This window comes from Hyalella azteca, unplaced genomic scaffold (assembly GCF_000764305.2).
Source record: "Hyalella azteca isolate HAZT.00-mixed unplaced genomic scaffold, Hazt_2.0.2 contig3150, whole genome shotgun sequence".
NCBI lineage: Eukaryota > Metazoa > Arthropoda > Malacostraca > Amphipoda > Hyalellidae > Hyalella > Hyalella azteca.
This window is the reverse complement of record NW_025933402.1, coordinates 437,727-458,728: the sequence shown is the minus strand read 5'-3', so window position 1 is coordinate 458,728 and position 21,002 is coordinate 437,727. Positions and strand designations below refer to the sequence as shown.

The 21,002-nt window shown below is 36.7% G+C and overlaps 1 protein-coding gene across 1 annotated transcript; it reads right to left on the bottom strand.

Annotated features, from left to right (window-relative positions):
* Nucleotides 1-1,608: 1,608 nt before the first annotated feature.
* LOC108672177 lies at nt 1,609-19,129 on the bottom strand. Its single transcript, XM_018159806.2, has 6 exons — nt 18,854-19,129; nt 7,198-7,330; nt 6,079-6,224; nt 5,393-5,516; nt 4,584-4,769; nt 1,609-4,379 (listed from the first exon to the last, which is right to left on the bottom strand). Exons 1-6 carry the CDS (start codon nt 18,903-18,905, stop codon nt 3,998-4,000), a joined length of 1,023 nt encoding a protein of 340 aa, XP_018015295.1. The 5' UTR covers nt 18,906-19,129; the 3' UTR covers nt 1,609-3,997.
* Between the last annotated feature and the right edge of the window lie 1,873 nt (nt 19,130-21,002).

Here is a 21,002-nt window from a genome sequence, read left to right as displayed (position 1 = left end):
TTAGTTAACACGTCGAGTTTAACGTAATCAGTTCAAAATACACATAGACTGGCTCATACAAACTTGTATCACTCTGCATTATAAATTATGAACTGTAACGAGCTCAAGGCTGACAGCCACGGACAGGCGCATAACCACACACTCCAAGCCTCAGCTATGCACTGTGGGCCAAGTTCCGAACTTCAGATTCCGAATTGGGGTCTCCCCCGGACAGTAGACTAGCAGAAGGCCACGGATTCCACGCTGTGAATTTTGCTGTGACCGTCTTACGACGACTTTGATTTATTCCTGTGATTTCCTAAATTAAAGATAACTAAAGCAAATTATTATTGAATACACAAGGTTCCCAAAACTTTCGCCTCTCTTATTGTTATGAGATATTTATACAAACGAAAAATATAAACAAATGAAGCTATAAAGTTTCACCTGAAATTGATCATTCTCAATGTATTTTTTATTGTCAATTCCTTAAGACGTAGAAAACGACGATACCGTGTTCTTAAAGCGTTTTCATAATTGACATCCATTCCAGCATTCATTCATCAATTCATTCATCCAATGACTTCTTGACGTGCTCGTAATTACGTATATCTACAAGCTAGTAATTAGAAGCTGCATTTTTTTTATTGATATATAAATTGGATTAATCACTTGTAACATTAATATAACATTATATGTACAATTCGGTGAGTGTTGTTCGCTATGAGAATAACATAAAAAATTTCCAATGTTTAATGTACAAATATTGGTCAAAATGTTTGCTGCTGCGCCCCAAAGGTCGTGGGCGCAAACAGGAAAAAATTCTGCCAGTCACTTGCATAAACTCTGCACGTCAACACAGTGTCCAAATTTGACTTCAAACGCACGCAGAAAAATCATCTGAATCGTAAATGAATTGTCAGTAGAAGCGAAGTAGTTGGTGCTTGTGAATGCTAGCCTGTATTCTTCATGCTAGTCATGTTTTACTTATTCCTAGAGCAAAAAAAGTACAAAATGGAATATGTCAAAAATCGAAATAGAATTATATTAGTTTAAGTATCCGTAATACAGAGTATATGAAATTTACATCTTCAGTCTCCGCTTGCATTCCACTCTTACTATTTTTTTTCATTTATTCCTATATGTATTGATTAAATAGAAAGATGTAATCGAAAAAAAAACTTGAACGATTATGCAGATGAATTTATTGATGAATACTGAAACAATTATTTTGTAGATAAATTTTTCTACTCTCAAATAACAGGTTGTGTGATTTACGCCTAGTATTTCTCAACGATCGCAAAGAAATTGCTTACGATTAAAGAAACAGCTTTCCATCAACTTCACACTCCCAACCCGTCTATCTGCCAGACGTTACACTGCCGGCTCTAGCTTCTGTCTCTCAAATTAAATGCAGGGAATGAATTATTCTTTCTTTGAATTCAGGGTGTGAGGGTCGTTTGCAGACTGTATACGAGACTACACGACGCATTTCCTCCTGTCTGATCAGCTGGAGGCTTTTATTTCAGGCATTGAGCCTTAGATGCACTCTGTCCATAATAGGCTTCATGTGACAGTCTTTTTTGAATGCAAGTATAAAACGTACAAAGGGTAGTCTAAAAACAGTTCTTCTCATCAGAGCAATCAAATTTATTTAGCATATCTCATCCTTGGTTAAAGAAAATCAAAAAGCTTTTAATTTTAGATAAATAAGTGCGCGATAATATAAAGAACTTCTTGCGAACGTTCTGCACGATTATTCTGTACCTAATTACGTTACAAAATATATCTTTAATTTGATACTTAAGCTTCATTTATGTCTTTCGATACCAAAGCTCAGACAACTTATAATCGACGTGCTTGATCGCGAGTACAGTAGGATATATCGCTAGCTTATTTAAAATTTTATCGAGTTAATTGCACGAGGTAAAACGCTGGCTTCTTTAAAATTTAAGTTGCATGAGGTAAAATATGTATCTTCTATTTGCACTTAACGTGAATTATGTACTTAACTATAGCTGTAGCCTACAACTGCCTGTACATATATATATAGTTAGGGTAATTACTGATGCCTTAATGAAACTTTCTGCATATATTATTTTCCTGAGAAGCTGAATGGTGATTTGTTGATAAAAATAATTTTTTTGTTGTGTAACATAAATACATTACATCAATCATTACACTAAAAGAACTGGAGAAAATTGTCCAAAATATTTTTACATTGTCTCAGGATAGTTTCCGGTATTGTGAAGGCGTTGCCTGAATTATTGAAACCCGGGAAGCATAACCAATCAGGGTTATTATTATGACACTAAACTCTCCGGATATTGACGTCATAATTGTAAGCCGTTATGCAGAAATTAATACTTGCTTCCGAATTAATTTTCTGTTTAATTATATAAACTAGGATCGTAATTGTGCATGAAGAGCGAATAGATTTTTATCAAGCCCCTCACATTGCGATATTCAAAGTTATGTTGAAGAAGTTGTTGTGGATACTGCAAGTATATACGTATAGACTCTGGATGGCCATTTTGAGCATGACAGAAATTTCACGCTCGTATGAACGGTACGAATATTATTGATATAAGGTTATTTCGCTGGAAATACGCGCAGTTACTTCAAATTACGTTTGGACACATCAAGCAGTTTTGAAAAAAAGACCGCCCTCAAAAAAGTTGAATAAATTTCATCCAGATATGACCCTCGTTTCAATGAAGAATGGAAAGATGGTAGTGTAATTTTTTTATAATAATTTTTGACTGATCATATAATTGTTGTGTCCTTTACCTAGACCTCAAAAGATAAAAGTGTGCAAAGCTTTAGTAGCAATAATGCCTGCCTATAGCATTTGAGTTCTTCGTTACAGACATAATGCTTTTATTGAGGAAGGGGATACTGTTGGGAACGAAAATCTTTCCATTCTTAATTGAAACGAGTGTCATTTATAAACGAAATTAATTAACAATTTATTTTATAATTGGCTACTGCACACGCATGGTCCGGTGCGTTTGCATTTTTGCACACTATCAGGACAGGTCCTGCAGCACAAGTCAAGGTTTTAAACTACTTAGAGATAAATATGAATTAGCCGTATACAACAACTTTCATTTCTCGTGTTTCCATAAACAATACATTATTGGGAGTTAATTCTTGCAATTATTAAGAAATTATACAGCTAGAGAAGATAAACATAGCTAACATTCAGATAATCGGGAATAATAGAGAATACCCTGCATGTAATGGATGAAAAGCCATTTGTTGTGCCCGAGTGGTTATAGTTATAAAAGCACCAATATTAGAACAATGAGTTTTGGGTTCGATCCAAGCCAGTGGTGAAAATTCTGATCAATATCGGCGAGGCTGCCTGTGGGTTGCGAACAGAAAGAGTAGCACATTTTTCGATGTATTGTATCGCTGACCGGTCAGATTTGGCCTAATCAACGGCTACACCATTGTTCCTATATTATTATTACTATTGCTGTACGGAGATGAAATTTTTTAGCAACCGAAAAACAACTTTTGGCAGCTGCAACACAGGTTTACACGGGACAAAGCTTTCATAGTTGAGTTGATACACACGTTTGATGTCATAATTTTAATGTTGTTTTCACATCTGATTAGACGATTTTTCACACGAATGCGAAACCTAAAATTTTATTAAAAAACTGAAAACCTTTCTTCTTGTTTTCCATCCATTCATTCATGCTCAATAGATAAAAGTACACACAAAAATACATTTTAAGGAAGGGTAGTTAAAACAATTATATTCATTTGAACTGCGGCGCATATTTAGCAGGTAACCTAAATTAACTATATTATTTATTATTTCCTTTGTTTTGCTTCTCAAGACTGTTACTATTCAGAAATTATATATATTTTTACTATTCTTAGAGCCTCATTTGCTGTTCTTTCATGCACGCACTAACTTTTCATCAAGACGGCACGAATTTCTTCAAGCTTTCTGTCAGGGTCTCAGCGCACCTCGGCTCGTAGTCGATGTGCTCGAACGAGTCAATCACTTATGCCCACTCAAGAGGGCAGCAACAAGTACGCTGATGGTAAAAGTAATCCACGAAGAACTGCTCTTTCCACATGCACTGGAGATACTCTTGAACTGTTGCGGCCGAGGATTCAAATCGTTGCCGTGCAGGTCCCTGTGGTAGTTGGTGTGCGTGTGGTAATGAGTGCCATGCAAATGGTCGTCTGGTTCCCGACGCGACACACGAGAGTCATACGTGTTGGTGAGAGGAGTCGATGCTTCACTTATTGTCAAGATGGGCGACGAGGCAGAAGCTGGAGTTGGTTTCCTGGCTGGAGTTGCATCCCGAGTCACGGGAGCTGGAGTTGCATCCAGAGAATTCTTGACTTCGAAACCTGGGCATTGTTCCTCCGTAGGCCTGGAAAATAAACTGGATTAACTTTCTTATATATTGCTAAAATATGTATTATTATTTTTGTTAGCAATCAATGTTGTTGTTATTGTTGCTAGCAAATTATACTGTAAGTACAAAATTCGATGACAAATTGGGCAACGCTGTTGTAAAATTTGAACATTTGACAAAAACTGATATTCTCGATATATCAGGATCGTGCATCTTTACTTGTAAGATGTGCACTGTTGCAGCAGGAAGCCCAGCGCGCGGTCGAGCATGGAGGTGACGAATTGCGTGGCGGAGATGGCACGCTGCTCGCGACTCCGAGCGTCCGCAGCGTCACCGGTACTCACTGTCCGTCCGCACTCCCGGGGCGTCTCACTCAGCACGCACTGCCTGAACTTGTGGTGCGCGCTGACAAAGGAATTTAAAGTGAAGTCTTCTATTACCTAGGGATTTGTGACATGAATAATGTGCTCAATATACATAGGTCCGTTGTAATGCGGGTGAAGTATGCGCGTTAGGATACTTCTTGTGTTTCTTATGATTCGTATGAAGTGCGAGCGAAGCGAACGCTCGTGTGAAAACGATTATTTTAGGCTTAAAATGCACCATAGAAAAAGCAGCCATGTTCAAATTTTTATTGGAGTGGGATTAATTCACTGGAAATAATCAAACACCTATATTATTCATTTGTTTGTAAGTGTTGCATTCAGTTTCTTGCTGAAATGGTACGGATTAAAAACGGATGAAGGAAAAAATCTGAATGGGAATATAGTGAAAAAGACAACGTCGACGAATTTTCATAGTGTCATTCGTAATTATGGTGTATTTATAAGAATACAGTAGAACATGTAAAGTATTAAATACTTCATATTCAAAGAAATGAGATGTCTTGATATCGAAACGCGTGACCTTGCACGTGTGGAATAGAAATTTACAGTTCAGGATCGACATAAAACTCAACGGAGACTATATTCTTAAGAGATGAAGCTACATAAGCTCGAAATGTTCATCTATGAATGGTATTGACAGACCAGCACATGAGGTCCTGATTTGCAGCGTTGCCCTGCACGAGGTCGGCGAGGTACTTGTAGTGGTCCCCACAATGGTCGCTTGAGATGTACATCTTCTTCATGCATGGCGCGTACTCAAGATAAGCTGTGTGATTAGAAACACAAAGAATATCTGTTGCGAGTTATTTAACTGTAGGTCATTGGCTCATTGCGTGGTATTTCAAAAATACCAATGAAGAGCATGAATATGTTTGCGCTACGTACGTACTGTACGTTTTTCGCGGTATAGATATAGGCATCGTGAGAAATCATGAGTGGTTGGTTACTGTGCATCTGCGTTTAGGAATTTTTTCACTTTTGAACACAATATTTCGACAGTAATTTAATTAATTCTGATCAAATAGATCAGTTATTTATGTTGAATCGAATAGAGTACAAATTAGTGAGCAAATAAACAATCATCCGTCAAGGAATTCTTCATGAATTAAAGAAGAGTTATTATTGCCCTAATTCCACAGGTTTACATTCCTGTAATGTTAAATTTTTAAAGGAAAGCTATTGTCAATCAATTTTTCTGGTATAATTTACAAAATATAAATAATTTAATAAGCAAGTTTAATTTTACGTTGTAAAATATTGCACGGGAGGACGACCTTCGCATCATTAATACGAGAGACTCTTATTATATTAATACGAGAGGCACACACCGGTGCGATAGACTTGGTTCTCAGCGCAGAGCTCGTGGATCGACTGCATCGAAGGCTCAATAGCGGCGCCAAATGCCTCCAGCTGATCAGGGTTGAGGAAATGCGTCGTGTAGTCTCGTATGCAGTCTACGAACGCGCTCCACATCCTGAAAAATGAAGGATGATTAATTCAAAAAATTATTTTAATTTAGGTAGAAGTTAGTACTGTTTGTCTAAGGGTTAATTGGTCTGAACTGCGCGTATAGACAGTTGAATGTTTATAAACGGTTTGTTATAGCTGTAGTTCATTTTCATGCGTAGCTGAATTAATTTGGCAAGTCGTTTTTAAACTGGGATGTACGGTGAATGTCAGACAGTCCGATTTAGTCGAAACTCGATCCAAGACTCCTTGGAAATGCGTATTATGTTATCACACCTGATCTTCACGGTCTAAAAAGCACGAAAATAATATCCGGGGGGAAGCGCTGAAGGAGCAATGCAAAAGTACGAGTATTATCTGTTTCTGTGACTAGAAGAACGTCTGCAAAAATTACTGCAACTTTATGTATGAAATTAAATTACTAATTAATCTTAACGAGTACGTATTTACTACCGAAACGACCTTGCTAGACTAATTGCTACACCGTGAAATATATAGGGTTAAAGTGTTTACTAATATTGCTGGAGACAAGATAAAACTGTCCCAGTTTATTAGCAAATTAATAAATTACTTCCGCCTTTTAATGACATGTCAAAAGTAAAGCTTAGTCTGATATATAGTTTTGTGCTGCAGGCGCCTGATAGTTTTTGCCAATTACATTCCGAATGTCTTACTGGAATGTATTCGTATGTAGCGACTGGCGAATCTACAATGTAAATTAATATATGAATGTCATTGTCTGAATGTAGATTCTCCGAATCTACAGATGATAATTACGAACAAAGAATCTATCTACAGAGTTAAGATTTCCTATCAGTTTACGTCCTGGATTACCGACTATTTATAGACACTGAATTTCTTACTTACACCTCTGGTCTCCTACCTGCAGACACTCTGGATTTCAAACCTATAGACGGCATGCCCTCACTTTGTTTATACACTTTTATTTTCTTACTAACAGGACCCTTAAGGCTTACTACCTGCAAACTCCCTGGATTTCCACGTTTGAGAGCGGGAAGACAAATTCCGGATTATACACGAGAGGCTCCGCCATCTTGACGCAGCGGCTGAGCTCCTGAGCGTTGCGAGGCTGGCGCCCCGATGCAAGCGATGCTGCACAATCAAAAGTCACGTCAGTAAATACGCCTTTACTTGTGCTTACCATTATTATTATAATTGAATTCAAGCCAGCCGGTTGTAACGTCAAGTTTCCAAGGATGAGCAATTAAAAATACAGTGTATATAAAAAACATGGTTCACTGTCAAGATTTTTTTCATGGTGGAAGTTGAAATTGCGCGTTTTTAATATTTTTCAAGCATTCCAAAAAACTAGTTTCATCGAGAAAATATGTTAACTTAATTAATTTTGTTAATCTGTAGCTGATGCAGGCTGTGGATATTGTGAATATAGAAAGCCGATTGATCAGTAGTTGGTATTGTTAACAGTAAACCGTTGCGGCTTTTGCAGAGTTCAAGTATTATCAAAATTAATATTTGAAAGGCCTTCTCATCTAGATAAGTTATTTTTTATCGTGGCATTAATTCTGCAAAATTCGTTTATAAATAATTTCTTTTATTGTCGTGCGTCACTAAATGCTCTCCTAAATGCTTCATTGTAGCCCAGCCATGTGACTTTAAAGGCAGTATGATGGTTTCTTCCTTTCAATATTTTGACTAGCAACGGCATGCCAATTTTTTAATTTTTTATTGGCTCGCTTTTTTGGCGCAGCGTTCTATCCGAGTCATGAGCTGTTCACGCTCAGCTGATTGTTATGACCGCACATTGTGCTGTACAGCCTTGAAACCGGGTCTTTAATCTGCACTAACACTCATGTTTTTATTAAAACAGTGGCAGATGAGGAATGTTGTGAGATTTTTCAAATCTTCTAAGTTATTGTCGGTTAATTACTTTATGAACAACATTCGGTTGAATTATAGTGATCTAACACGATGCAAGTTTGAATGGAGTCCCGGTTTTGAATCTCAAGTTGCTAGCAGCCAAATGAAATAATAGTAGTTGAAACGTTTTTTTGGCGCTCTCTAATGCAGCGCCAATAATTCTCCGTAAGTTTCTTCCAGTCTATACGCGCACGAAAAATAATCGTTAAGATAAAAGAGAAACCGCAGAGCACGAGCGTGAAGCCGCCGACGCTCATCTGCTCGGCTCTGCAGAGGCGATCGTGCACACGGAAAACTGACTGGATCACATTGTTCAGATTAGTGACACACTTATTTTACCTACAGCATCAGTAAAGAGCTGACGTAACACTTATACGCCCTTCTTCTTGACCAAACTGGGTCATGATGACTCATATAACGACAAAAATGCATCGCTATTTGGACAAATTTAAAAATTTCCCTCATTCCTCTGCAAGCGAAGACGTGTAACAAGAGGCCGTTAATTACGCAGCCAGTGCCTGGCCTCCCTAGGCCAATATATAGTCGAGTAATCCTCTTAGACAGCCGGTCTGTGGTGGAATGATACCTCTTCATCGTCATGTAAAACTACTAAAAGCTATCACATATCATGCCGAAGTAATATTACAGTATTGCAGGGCTACGAAGCCTACATCTACCATTAAGTCTTAACCCATGTTTCACAATAGCAGATCTAGTTATCAGTCTTTTAGGTAAGAATAGCATGGTTGACGGTTAATGTATCCGTAGACAAATGGTTCAAGTTGAATAGGTCACTCGAAATAACTTATCTAAAAATCCAACCTTCGAATGGTATTTAATAAAGATAATATTACTCAATTCAATTGTAACATCACGCTCTGCGTTGGTCAATATGAATTCAACGAGACAAAGTAGCTATCTAGCGTATACTTCGTTTTACCGCGATTAGTTTATATCTGCCGACCCCCAGGTTTGTTGTGACATGTGTAACACTCACAGCATTCAAACTTATAATTCGGATGCAGCCATTGAAGAATCACATAATCAAAAATGAATGACGAATAGAAATGAAAAAATTTAAACTGTTTGCGATTAGAAAAAAAAATTAAATTGTTTGTGATACGTCTACGAGTGAATGTCAAACGTTCATCTTTGAATTTATCTGTGGTAATAAGAAGATTGAGGTTTGGCATGGCTATCGGTAAATGTACAACTTACTCCGCATGATATATACGAGCACACATGATGCATTGAACACGTCTTGCGTTTGTTGCCTGACGTGCGGCTCGTGAGTGCATGACGTACGTCATTGCGTAAAACCACATGCATGGAGAGATGGAATTCACCTCAACTTCACAGCTCTAAATCTTGATGGTTCGTTATAATGATCTTTATCTCAATCAGAAGATGCCAAAAGCATTGTTGCGAACAACATCATTCCATGCGAATGTAACCTACTTTTAACTCTTCTTAAAAACTCCGTGGCTTGCGTTCAGATAATTCTTCAGACCATAAAGATCATGTTCTATACGTCTCATCTGTAAAGCATTAGTGGCGCTCTCTCTGAATACAACATGCTCTGGTTGCCCCACAATCGGCTTCTGCGGTCACGAGTATCATGACAACTCTAAGTACAGTTAATTTATGATCGTCATTACTCTGTAACTTGCTATAATAACGTAGTCACTCATCTCCATGCACGCATGACTCTCAGCTTACGATGAATTTCATCACAAGTTTGCCTTACATGATGTAATATTGTTCTGGGATTTTGTTAAAAGGAACTAATCAAACGCAAATAATCATATATGATTTACTGCAAAAGTGCAAAATTTTGTAGTTAAAAGGGCGCCGTCTTGCAAAATAATATGATATTACATATTATTTACATTTTGAACGTATTTAGCTAGTGTTGCATCTGCGGGTAACACTTTACACTCATGAGGCTAAATAAAATAATGCAAACAAAATGGGTGTTGAGCCATCAGTGTGCAATCACAAAAAATTTGTTAAATACAAAGTCCATTTTGGTCAGTACATCATAAATCCAATACCACACCATCTTCAATATAGCCTTCAAGTCATTCTTAGTGAATTTCCTCATCATAAATTCTCTCATTGCCATGCATTGGCCGACGCACTGAGTCAAATTTAAGACGAAAGACGAGATAGAAACTTTATAGTAGCATCGAGTAGCATCCATCAACTAAAGTGAATGTTAACAAATGAAAAATTCTGAAGAAATTCGCTCATTTTGCACAGAAATGCAGTTGCTTTTTAGGAATTACATTCTATATATGAACCATCAAAATGAGCTTTAAAAAGTAAATTACTTATGAGTTATGCTGGGACGGGTCCCCGCCAATAACAGGATCAAATATAATCGAAATTATATAATGTTTTATTATAATGTTTGAGCGAATATATAATATATGATCGAATCTTGCAACTTTACTCTCATTAATTAACCATCGTCCAGTCCAGCAATGATGTAAAACCAACGTCAGATCTGGTCAAGTGCCTATTTTTAGCGCATTTTCTCTTTTATGGAAAAAAGGCGCTATTGTGCTCGTCATGCCCGTCTGTCTGTCTGTCCGTCTGTCTGTGACTTCACGTTTTCTTTGACGAAAAAATGCGCTCCCTGTCACTCACTGCAGTGAGTACTTAGTTATATTTTTAGATCTCCTGTTGGCGACAGGCCTAAACAGGCCTATTTCTTCCACGCCAAAGATGCTATGCTATTCTATTAAAATGTCATTTCAAATTGTTCCGACGATCTATCATTTCTAGTCTGAATACTGCAAGAATTAGCATGGTTATGCATCACTAGATGAACGAATCATTCGTTACATGGAGCGGTGGTCCGATCGCTCGCAATTGCAGCTCCTGACCTCGGACTACGCAGTCTTTAATCAGCGGAGGAGAACGGCTTTCGCTCCAGTGGCAAAGGAAGCTTGTCACCATCTGACCGTCATGCAAATCGCCGAGCGTAATTTGTGACTCAACCTTGATCATAGAATGGTAAGCGCTTATGTATTCGAGCCACATTTACATGTACATAATTAATAATGTTAAATTAAATCCACTTAAACAGGGATTCCAATTCTCTGGTACGCGTACCACTTGTGGCATGCAAATGCTTTGCAGGTGGTAATCGGTCTTGATCGGTTTTCAAGAAAGGTTTCCTACTTCATAAAACATTTTCTCCATCGAACCCGCGATAATCTAGAAACGACTTGCATGGCTACCACGCCCCACTCACTTGGTTCCGTACAGCCCACATTCACATCAAAATGGTTAACTCATATAATGCGCAACTTTTTTTGCGCAAATGGTTAACTCATATATGCGCAACTCATATAATGCGCAACTTTTTGGAGCATAGAGTAAAATAAAATAAAAACACCGGTATTATATTAGCGGCTAATTTGTAGTTTGTAGTAACGTTATTGTATTAGTTGTAGTACCGTTATTATATTATTTACAGTAACGTTATTATATTAGCGGCTGTTCGGTACCTACAAGTGATGCGCGATCATAATAATCTTACGGATTCCTTCAATATGACCCAGTTGAAAAAGTGTTAGACAGATCGAGACACTTCATATATAATTATCAGTTTTGTTTAATAGTTTGAATATTTGTTGATAATTTTAGGAATAGCTTGCAGAAATACAGGCAATCTATTCTAATTATTCCTCTGCTCACCTTGTGCGCAGAGAATTATGCAATTCTGCACAACGCTTCTCATTCAGATCTCATATTCCTCTCCAAGTCTAGAATCTGGATATAGTATTAAGATGTTAGAGAACGAGTGCATTTTTCGCTATATGAGAGATTATTTGTTGTAGTTTTTTCGTGTTTTTGTCGTTTTTATTTTAGCAAGAGCTAAATATAACCTTTTTATATGCCCCTTTATATAAATATGCCCCTTTATTTTTAGCTGCAATATCAAAACTATATTTTGTCTTTATCCTTCAATAACGGTAATTAATTCTATCCAGCGACGGAAAAATGGGGCGGTTACGTTGTCCGATAATAATAAGTTGTCCGATTTACAGCTTGGAAAGAATCCATTCATCATGAGATAGCATAGGAACAGAATTAAATAGTCAAAAATTTCATCGGAAACTTCCTTTTATATATGTTATAAATTTAGCTTGGGCGGTTTTTTACTCATGATCTGGGACTTTGTACTGCTTCAACGTTGAAATTCAATGAATGATCCCTGAATTTACTTCTCTATTCGTTCAGCTTTTTGTTTTATCTATATTTCATATTAAAAAAATTTGCCGGTGTGCACATATAAGTTCAATGGTGTTTTGAAATGCATTCACTGTTTAGGTATCGAATCAATTTATGCGACCAAGATCCACCAATGCATGCACAATTTGAACAAAAATCATCGCATATGAAATAAATGACAGTGCTATATATACGCCTAAACTTGCTAAGAAAGTTTGCGTCGTATGCAATGGAGATTCCATTAATCGTTTTTGCTACGTTGACGTTGTATGAGCAACTACAACAAAACAATGCGACTGCCTTGACTTCGAACCTTGAAGGAAACTCTCTGTTTCACTCATCGCTACTCCCTTTTCCACTGTTCAATATTGAGCCAACCTTTTTTTGGTAGTTAATTAGCAATAAAATGCTTCATATTTTCATTTATACTATAGGCTACTGTTCACAGTCATTATCCGACTTCATAGATATGTACATCGATTGAGACATATTAGTATCAGATATATATCGAAAATTTTCATTTATTTTAATATTCACATTGTACATAAAATTATAAAAAGCATTATAGAAAAATCTTCCGTTAATTTTGAGAAATTTGAGGCATAAGTGTCGTTTCATTTGGGAAAATATCTAATTGCAATGGGAATAGGCAGTCAATTATTCCCATCGAGGGTTCCAATTCTTCGTTTTCATTATTTTTTATGAGACAAAATTATATTGTCTTCCAGGCTGTAATTCAGGTACAGGAAAAACCTTGCCTGCTGAAGGTTGGAAATTCACGCATGCTTCTTCTCAGGAGAAATCATGCATCATTGATTATCCTTGCACATTGATAATGGAAAAAGGCAAAATATAGCTGTTTAAAAAAACTTTCGGATGCATTCAAATTTGTAAGAAATATCGTAGTTTTCTGATGTAGTTTCGCAATTTTGTAGCATTCAAATATAATCTGCTAGCGAAATGGTTACATTATTTGAACTACACGACATATAAGGTTTTCCTGAACCTCTAATAACAGCAATTCTCTGCTTGCTCCCTCTGCCGGTCTCCGTTCTAAATCAAAGCGCAGTCCCCCTACAACATGCGCAGCAGGAGTCTGGGTCCAGGAAGCCATGTAGGCGCTGTCTTGCGCCCACGCCCTTCGTGATAATGGGGCTGATGTTTCCGTGCGCACAGTGTAGAGCTAGAGAGAGCGCGGCGGATGCTGCAGCGCACGCCGGAAACGGGGGTGACACTGTTCAGGGGTGCCGACGGCGTACATCATCCCCTCAGTGTCATCATGGGGGTCACACAGGAACGGTAATAACATCAATAACGAATGTGGATCACGATTCTGGGTGTCACGTTGCATACCAATTCTTCTTTTAATTAATATGACAGAGCTAAAAATCTAAAGTACCGGTAACTCCATGGTTAACTACAGTAAAACACCATGCAAGTGACGCTCTGAGCCTCATAAAAGTAAAATTCGAAAAAGTTGCTTTATTGTAAACTAAAACTATTCCCAAATTAATTTTTTTTCATCATTTAGTACTTGTTTTAAATCTTTTCTTTCCCTTTAACGAAGGAATGCGCCGCCGTACGCAATCTCAAACGAAGAATATAATCGTTTGGACTATGCCATGTCCACTCACGAAATAGACTTCTTGTATAAATTGAAGTTGATGCAAGCTTCGAGTAATCTGTACAAGCTGCGTAATTATTATACACTTGTGCAACAGAGCCTGAATCCTTCCATCGATCGCGTGGCAGCTGAAATCCTCTGCCTCTTGCATGCGCTCATTCCGCAATTTGCGGTCAAAGCGGACAATTTCAAGCGCGGTGTTAACACGATACTGGAGTCACATAGCCCCGTTCTAAAATCACAAACCCGGGTTGCGTATCACTCACATGTTTATCAAATAAAAGTAAGCGGTTTAATACAATGTTATTAAATACTTTCAAACCTTTTTCCCTGACAAGAGTCGCCTAAGAAAGTAGTTATTTATGAAAATGTAGAGGTACGACTTCGATGTTATTGCTCATTGATTTTTTTTACTAGAAACTCTTTAAACAATAAAACGTTCCTAAATGATAAATATATAGTACGAATAAATAGCTATTCACTTATGGGTGGTGGAACTGTCCTATCTTCAAACCCCGTTTAAAATGCATTTCCTGTATTATAAAACAATCAGTTGATAAGATGGGAGAAATAATATAGAAGCTGCGTGCAATGTATGGTTTCAGTTGCATAAACTAAAGTAACAGTTTTCGCTCAGGATTTGCCTGGCTTAGTGAAGTAATAGGCTAACGGCGCGTTCCACCATATTTCCGAGTTACGGAGTGCCTAATTCTGTGAAAGATCAAGGTCTTACTGTTTATGCCGTCAACTGGCAGGTGGTCGCTGGAAAATCATGCGATATCAAGAGTGTATATAAATGAGTTTTATTAATTAATGTAAATTGCGTAATGATAACACTTGAATTGTAAGATTTGCGTGAGGTTTGCAAGAATGAATTGGGACTTCAACATCTGCAAGAATCATAAATAATTCAAAAAATAATTATCCGGTGGGCAATAGCATTGTTGACGGAAGCAATTTTCAGCAAGTGAAATGAAGAAACAGCAATAAATGAAATACATAAAAACATTTGTTTCTTCTGCCATAAATTTGATCTATCACAGAGCAGGATTGTGAAATTAAGAACAACTAAATAATGAATGTTGTGCTTCAACGAAAATTTTAGTCATGTATATTTGTTTATTGTTGTTTATTCACAAACAATAGCATACAACGCAATATAATAGAAAGAAACATGAGGTAAAATAGCAAAAGTTTCCGACTGAATGCCCATATGCTAAAAAATCTTTGCAGGATGCAAGGTGGCCTTTTAACCCCATTCAAATGATAATATGATAATGATTAGAACGACAGAGTTTCCAAAATAATCACATCCATTGCAAAAACCTCAAGAAAACTGATAATATCATGTCACAACAAGCAAGAATTTTAGAGACAAAAACAGCATTACACTAGAAAATTGGATGCAATTGAATAATATGCGTTCAAAATTACTTTTTAACGACAACACTTCTAAAGAATTCAGGGTTATCATCAAATATTAAAAAAAGTCTTTTTTAAATTTTATTTTTAAAGTTGAAAAAAATTCAATTTTTCAAATTTATTTATTCTGTCAATTGAATCATGCATTGTCTCCAACTTAATGCAAAGTGTGCAAAATTTCAGATAGATTGGACAGGTAGTATTGTGTTAAATGGCGATAATAAGATATCTAGCCGACAAAATTAGTTTTTCTAATTTTTTTTTTATATTAAAAATAAAATTGTTGAAATTTTTAAAATTATTTATTCTGCCAATTGATTCATGCATTGTCTCCAACTTTATACAAATGCGCCAAATTTCAGATCGATTGGACAGGTAGAAATGTGTTAAATTTCAATTATCAGTCTTTAAAAGGAATTTAGAACAATCTATTTGAAATAATCGGATTTCATGAATTTCATGAGAAATTCATGAATTTCAAAGTTGAAATTTGTACATTTCGTCGAGTTTTAAGATTTTAGACTGCTTATATAATACATTAGTACGAGTGAATGGATATTGTTTTCATCAAACCTTAACCGAAATATTAAAGGCAAGTATTTATTAATTAACGTGGTGACCCGTTTCTTTGAATTAATAGGTACACAACTCCACATTATCAACGTTTATGATGTTTTCATAAAGGCAATGCGCAGAAAAGAGTTCTAAACGATGGAATACATTAACTTTACTCAGCCCCTGACAGACATATGTAGTTAATATGTTTATTGGAGGAGATCTTGTTGTCTATCATCAAACCAAGAAATCTAAAATCATCTACCCATTTTAAAATTGTCGCATTGAAGGTGATCTCACGTAAAAAGGAAATTGGTCTGGGAGTAAAAAGCATAAACTTAGTTTTATCTGTGTGAGCCACTAGCTTGATTTTTAAAAGCCATCTTGACAAATTCACTACCCGCTCAGAAATATATAATCACATGCTTAATCGTGTGAACTTGGCGAGACATAGAAAACAGCATCGTCGGCAAAAAGTTTGCAGTTCACGTTAAAACATGAGGCGATATCCTTAATAAAATACTAAAGAATAAAGACCCAAAGACAGAACCCTGCGTGGTACACCTATTTTGATGAGTTTTATGGGGGAATTGAACTCGTTCAATGCGACAGTTGATTTTTTCCATGAGACGTCATCAGGATTGAATAGTCTGCAAAGAATAAACGTTCAAATCATAAACATCAGAATTGCACTTTTACAATTTTCAGATTTAAACGATCAAACGCATCATCTGCGTATGTTTATACCACATTAGGGAAGCCTGGTTTCTTATTTTCACTATCATTCTTCAAAAATCGTAATTTATTTTTTGCAATTCTGCCATCATTCCTTTAAACGTCAAGAAGCTACAAATGCTTGCAACTCAGTAACTGAAAATCTTTTGATTGAGCTTTGATAGGCATAACAAAATGATATCAACCTCTATGAATTATGATCAAGCCTTGACAAGGTTCGTAACAAGAAAACAATCGCTATCTCGCATACGTTTTTCGGTTTCAATGTGAATTACAAAACAATTCACAAAATTCACACATATTATTCAGCCTATAATCTAAAGAAAAAATCATAAAATCTAGAGGTAAACTTCAGTCTGCATAGTGAAACTATTCACAAAATTCAAGTTAAAATTTGATAGGTATTAAGATGAAATTCGCAAATTTCGGAGATATAATTCATCGGAGGCAACGTTATAATACGGATGCAGCAACCGAGCAGCTCGTGGCCGCCGCACGAGCGACTCCCACGCTAACGCCCTCGACTGACCGCAACGGTCGTCGGGTGTCGGCGACGCTCGTTTAGCTGGTACCAAATAATGCGGCCGTATATTCTGCTTAATTAATGCCAACATGGTGTTAGGCTCATTGCCTTATGCAAACGATAAACATAAGATACGTATGCGGTACAGTCATCGCCAATTGAGGGACATTTTAAACGATATTTGAGAGATGATCTGGTTTTCTATCGATTCAGAAGTTTGTTGGCAAAAATATGAAGGCTTATAAAGGGCATTGATCTATTTTAATATGCACTCGCTAATTAGATCATGTATAAAGAGTCTCTGTAAATAAAGTCAGATTGCCTTCGTTTAATGGTAAGATTTAATTACAATTACTGTATACTACCGAATGGTTAAAGTTTAGAATACCAAAATTGGAGCAGGTAGTTGCATGTTAGATTCTATATACCTGTAACAATTATAGTTAAAGTGAGCAAAGTGGCCGAGTGGCTAAGAACACTAAGACTGGAGAAATCAGTTTTACGGATTTCAAGCCTTATCTAGCTGTAAAAATAGACTTGGCTAGCTAAGTACATTATACTAGAAATCATGAAAATTTAGCCTATTCAATGCCGAAGCAGCCTAACAATCCTTGGATATAACGAATAGTTTACTAAATCTTCTCTCTTAAGAATACTCTTTAATTAAATATATTTAACGTAGCCTCCAAATCTTCGCTGCTTTTCACTGGATGGCCCAAAACTCAGCACCTAGCAGCGTTGCACTAGACAAAGCATTGTGGGACCCAGCGACGCGCACAGAGGAGCTTGGTAGCCGTCCATTCAGGTGAAAAAATTAAATGAGTCTAAATTTGATGCGTCACCACGATTGCGTGAGATTCCGGTCCCGTGTGACCGATGTCACGTAAAACCAGTTTCAATTGAAGCCTTGGCTTGCCGTGTGCACGAAGTACGAGTACATTTGTAAACATTGTGATGCAAACTTTTCAAATGTAATATGGATTAAGGTTTGTATGATTCACTACTCATACCTGATGACCCAATTTAAGTAAATAATAATCTGTTAATTAATGATGTTGATCTGCAGATCAATGATGAGCAACGAGAGTATAATGACCTTGTGATAAAGCCATCAATCGACGCTACGCTGCAGCCTGCGCCCGAGTTGTTCATATGAGGTCGCAAATCATGGAAGTGTATAGGTTCATAGTTACTAACAGTTATGACGTTTGTGAAAGAATAAACGGTAATTAAATTCAAATATTTATAAGTATTATTTCAGAAAATCTGAGAATGAATTTCGTCATGACAAAGCTGTAAGAAGATGGAATCGAAAGTTGCCCAACGAATTACAACTCTCGAACTACAGTTGTATTCAATGCTATTTCCAAATTTGAATGGCGAATCTAGTGAAAATAAGTCAATAATCCTATCTTTGCGTCTCAAAGCAGTACATTACAGGGTTTTTGTACCGCTATGAATAATATTTGAATTTGAATCAGAATAACATCTTTCATCACTATCACATGTCCGTAACTCGGCCTAATACGAATATGACAACTTACTGAGACGAGAAATCCTGCAATCAATAGGTTTTCACGACATTCATGACTTTCCGTACGAGTGAACATCAATTAACATTTGTATCACTAACCTGCTATCACGAGCACCGCGAGGACAGGCGTCCAATAGAACCTTCTCTCCATTCTCCTTCTTCCTGGGTTATATGCTCCGGAAAATAATATGGTCTGTCACTGATACACAGTATATATAATTTAACCAAAAATGGAAATTCAGCTCTAAAAGTTCTTCTGCCGTCTCCTTATACAGGCACGCGCTCCAGATTCACTGAAAGTAGTGTTCTGTAAAAATTAGTAGATGTATATTTTGATTCAGGTCGTTTAATTATTTTATTCTGATCACTGTATATACGAAATTGCTCTTTCGTATTTATAAATTTTAACACGACAAACATTATCTTAAAATACACACAATATTTGAGAAAGTGACTTTACACACACGCATTGTTCTATAAATCACTGAGATCGAGAAACACGAAATTTTGTTGTTCACATCTAATCATGATGATAAACCTGTCATAACTAATTCTAAGACATAGAGATTTACGCTAACTAGATTCTGCTATTTCTTTCCTGTTTAGCTTCTTTTGCGATAGCATTAAAATCTATGAACTTCATAGCACCATTAAAAAAGTTACTGAAACGGAATAGCTTTTCTTTTACAACTTCATTATGATTTTATCCTTTCAAAAAGTACTTATATCATCGAAACTAGAATTTTCAAAACAACTTTTCCTTTTAGCATACATGAATATTCAGAGAGGTTTTCATAGCCCACCTCGTGAGCAGAAGTCTGGCGAGTGACTGCTCGTGAGCAGCGCTGAGCGTGACAGGCCGTAACACTCTGCTGAACAAACTGTCCTCGCTCAGCCAATGGGATGTGAGCGTTGCCACGGAGCGTTATAACCTCGAATATAACGTCTCTGTGGTGTCACGCTTTGCTCTGATGCAGATCTGACGTATATAGAATACAAGGCGTCTATATATGACAGGCGCTGTTGGTGCACCAGATTTACTAGCTCATGTCTCAGCTATGGAATTCATTAACAATAAGCCCTTGAATCGCCTCAAATAGTTTATTTGTTAGGACCACACCTTGGCTTTTACGATTTTCCGCCACCGCTGAGGGAAAATATTAATGAAATCAAATGTCACAATATTCAGTTAAATAATATAAAAAGTACGAATTTTTGAAGTTTTTACCATCTTTACATCTTAGGCAAGTTTTTGGAAATTGCCCCTTCTATAGACAAATTGCCCCTTCAAATAAGCAACATGTATAATAAAATTTTATTTCGAAGCATCGGATAACGATGCATACAAAAATTGAACATTTTACTTCTATAAAATTTGATCGTGAATTTTTGAATGGAAACTTGTAGGTACTTTTATATTTTTCCAGGAAATACAACAATAAATTTCAATCAAGCATGCTTCTTTTGCATTAATCCCGGATTTTATAACTGCTTTACTTATTTTCTCTACAGTTTTTTAACCGTATGAGGTGCACTTATAATTACGTCTACAACACTGAATTCTAATCAATCGTTATATTTCATCAGCTTTAGGAATCACATTGGATATTTTGATAGATTCGACTGTCAGTATGGGAATCAGTCACGAGATAAATGGCTAATCTAGTAATGCGTAATTCATTGTATGTGGGGTTCATTACACAACGAAACATCTGTTCTGAATTCATTATAATCAATCCGCTTATTACTTGCCTCATTAACAATTATTTCGCATGAATAACAAAACACTCTACGCTTGTTGTGCAATCATTGCATACCAAATCCTGTGTTCTTCGAATCAAATATTCGCTACTGAAAAACTTATTAAAAGGCGGTCTCATATTAGAAAACGGCAACGTTGCTTGATTATTTTTAACAAGAACTCGTTTAATGACGATGGGGAAAACTAGTCGCAGGGTTGCGTGTGTGACTCAAGCACAGAACTGCTGCTGCTTCATTTCCTCCTTCATGACGAACTGATGAATTCTCGTAGCTTCCAGCCTACCAATTCAAGTACCGGGAATACATCCCTGATCAATGCAGCGTCATTTCCCATTACCTTCATGAGGATAAAATTTGGATGCATTTGTTTTATATTCTCATTTAACACATGTTCAAGTGCATATTAAGAGTCTTAATTCGTCTTTTTTCGCTTGTAGAATGTGAATTTTTCAACGATTAATTTGCTCGCATTTCAAAACAGGTCAGT

Excerpts from the sequence above, each read along its gene's own strand:
- LOC108672177 (XM_018159806.2), bottom strand. The coding sequence starts at position 18,905 with ATGGAGAGAAGGTTCTATTGGACGCCTGTCCTCGCGGTGCTCGTGATA. Across the intron at positions 6,225-7,197 it reads GAAATCCAGGGAGTTTGCAG|GATGTGGAGCGCGTTCGTAG; the intron begins GTAGTAAGCCTT and ends TTCATTTTTCAG. Across the intron at positions 4,770-5,392 it reads AATCAGGACCTCATGTGCTG|CGCGCACCACAAGTTCAGGC; the intron begins GTCTGTCAATAC and ends TTCCTTTGTCAG.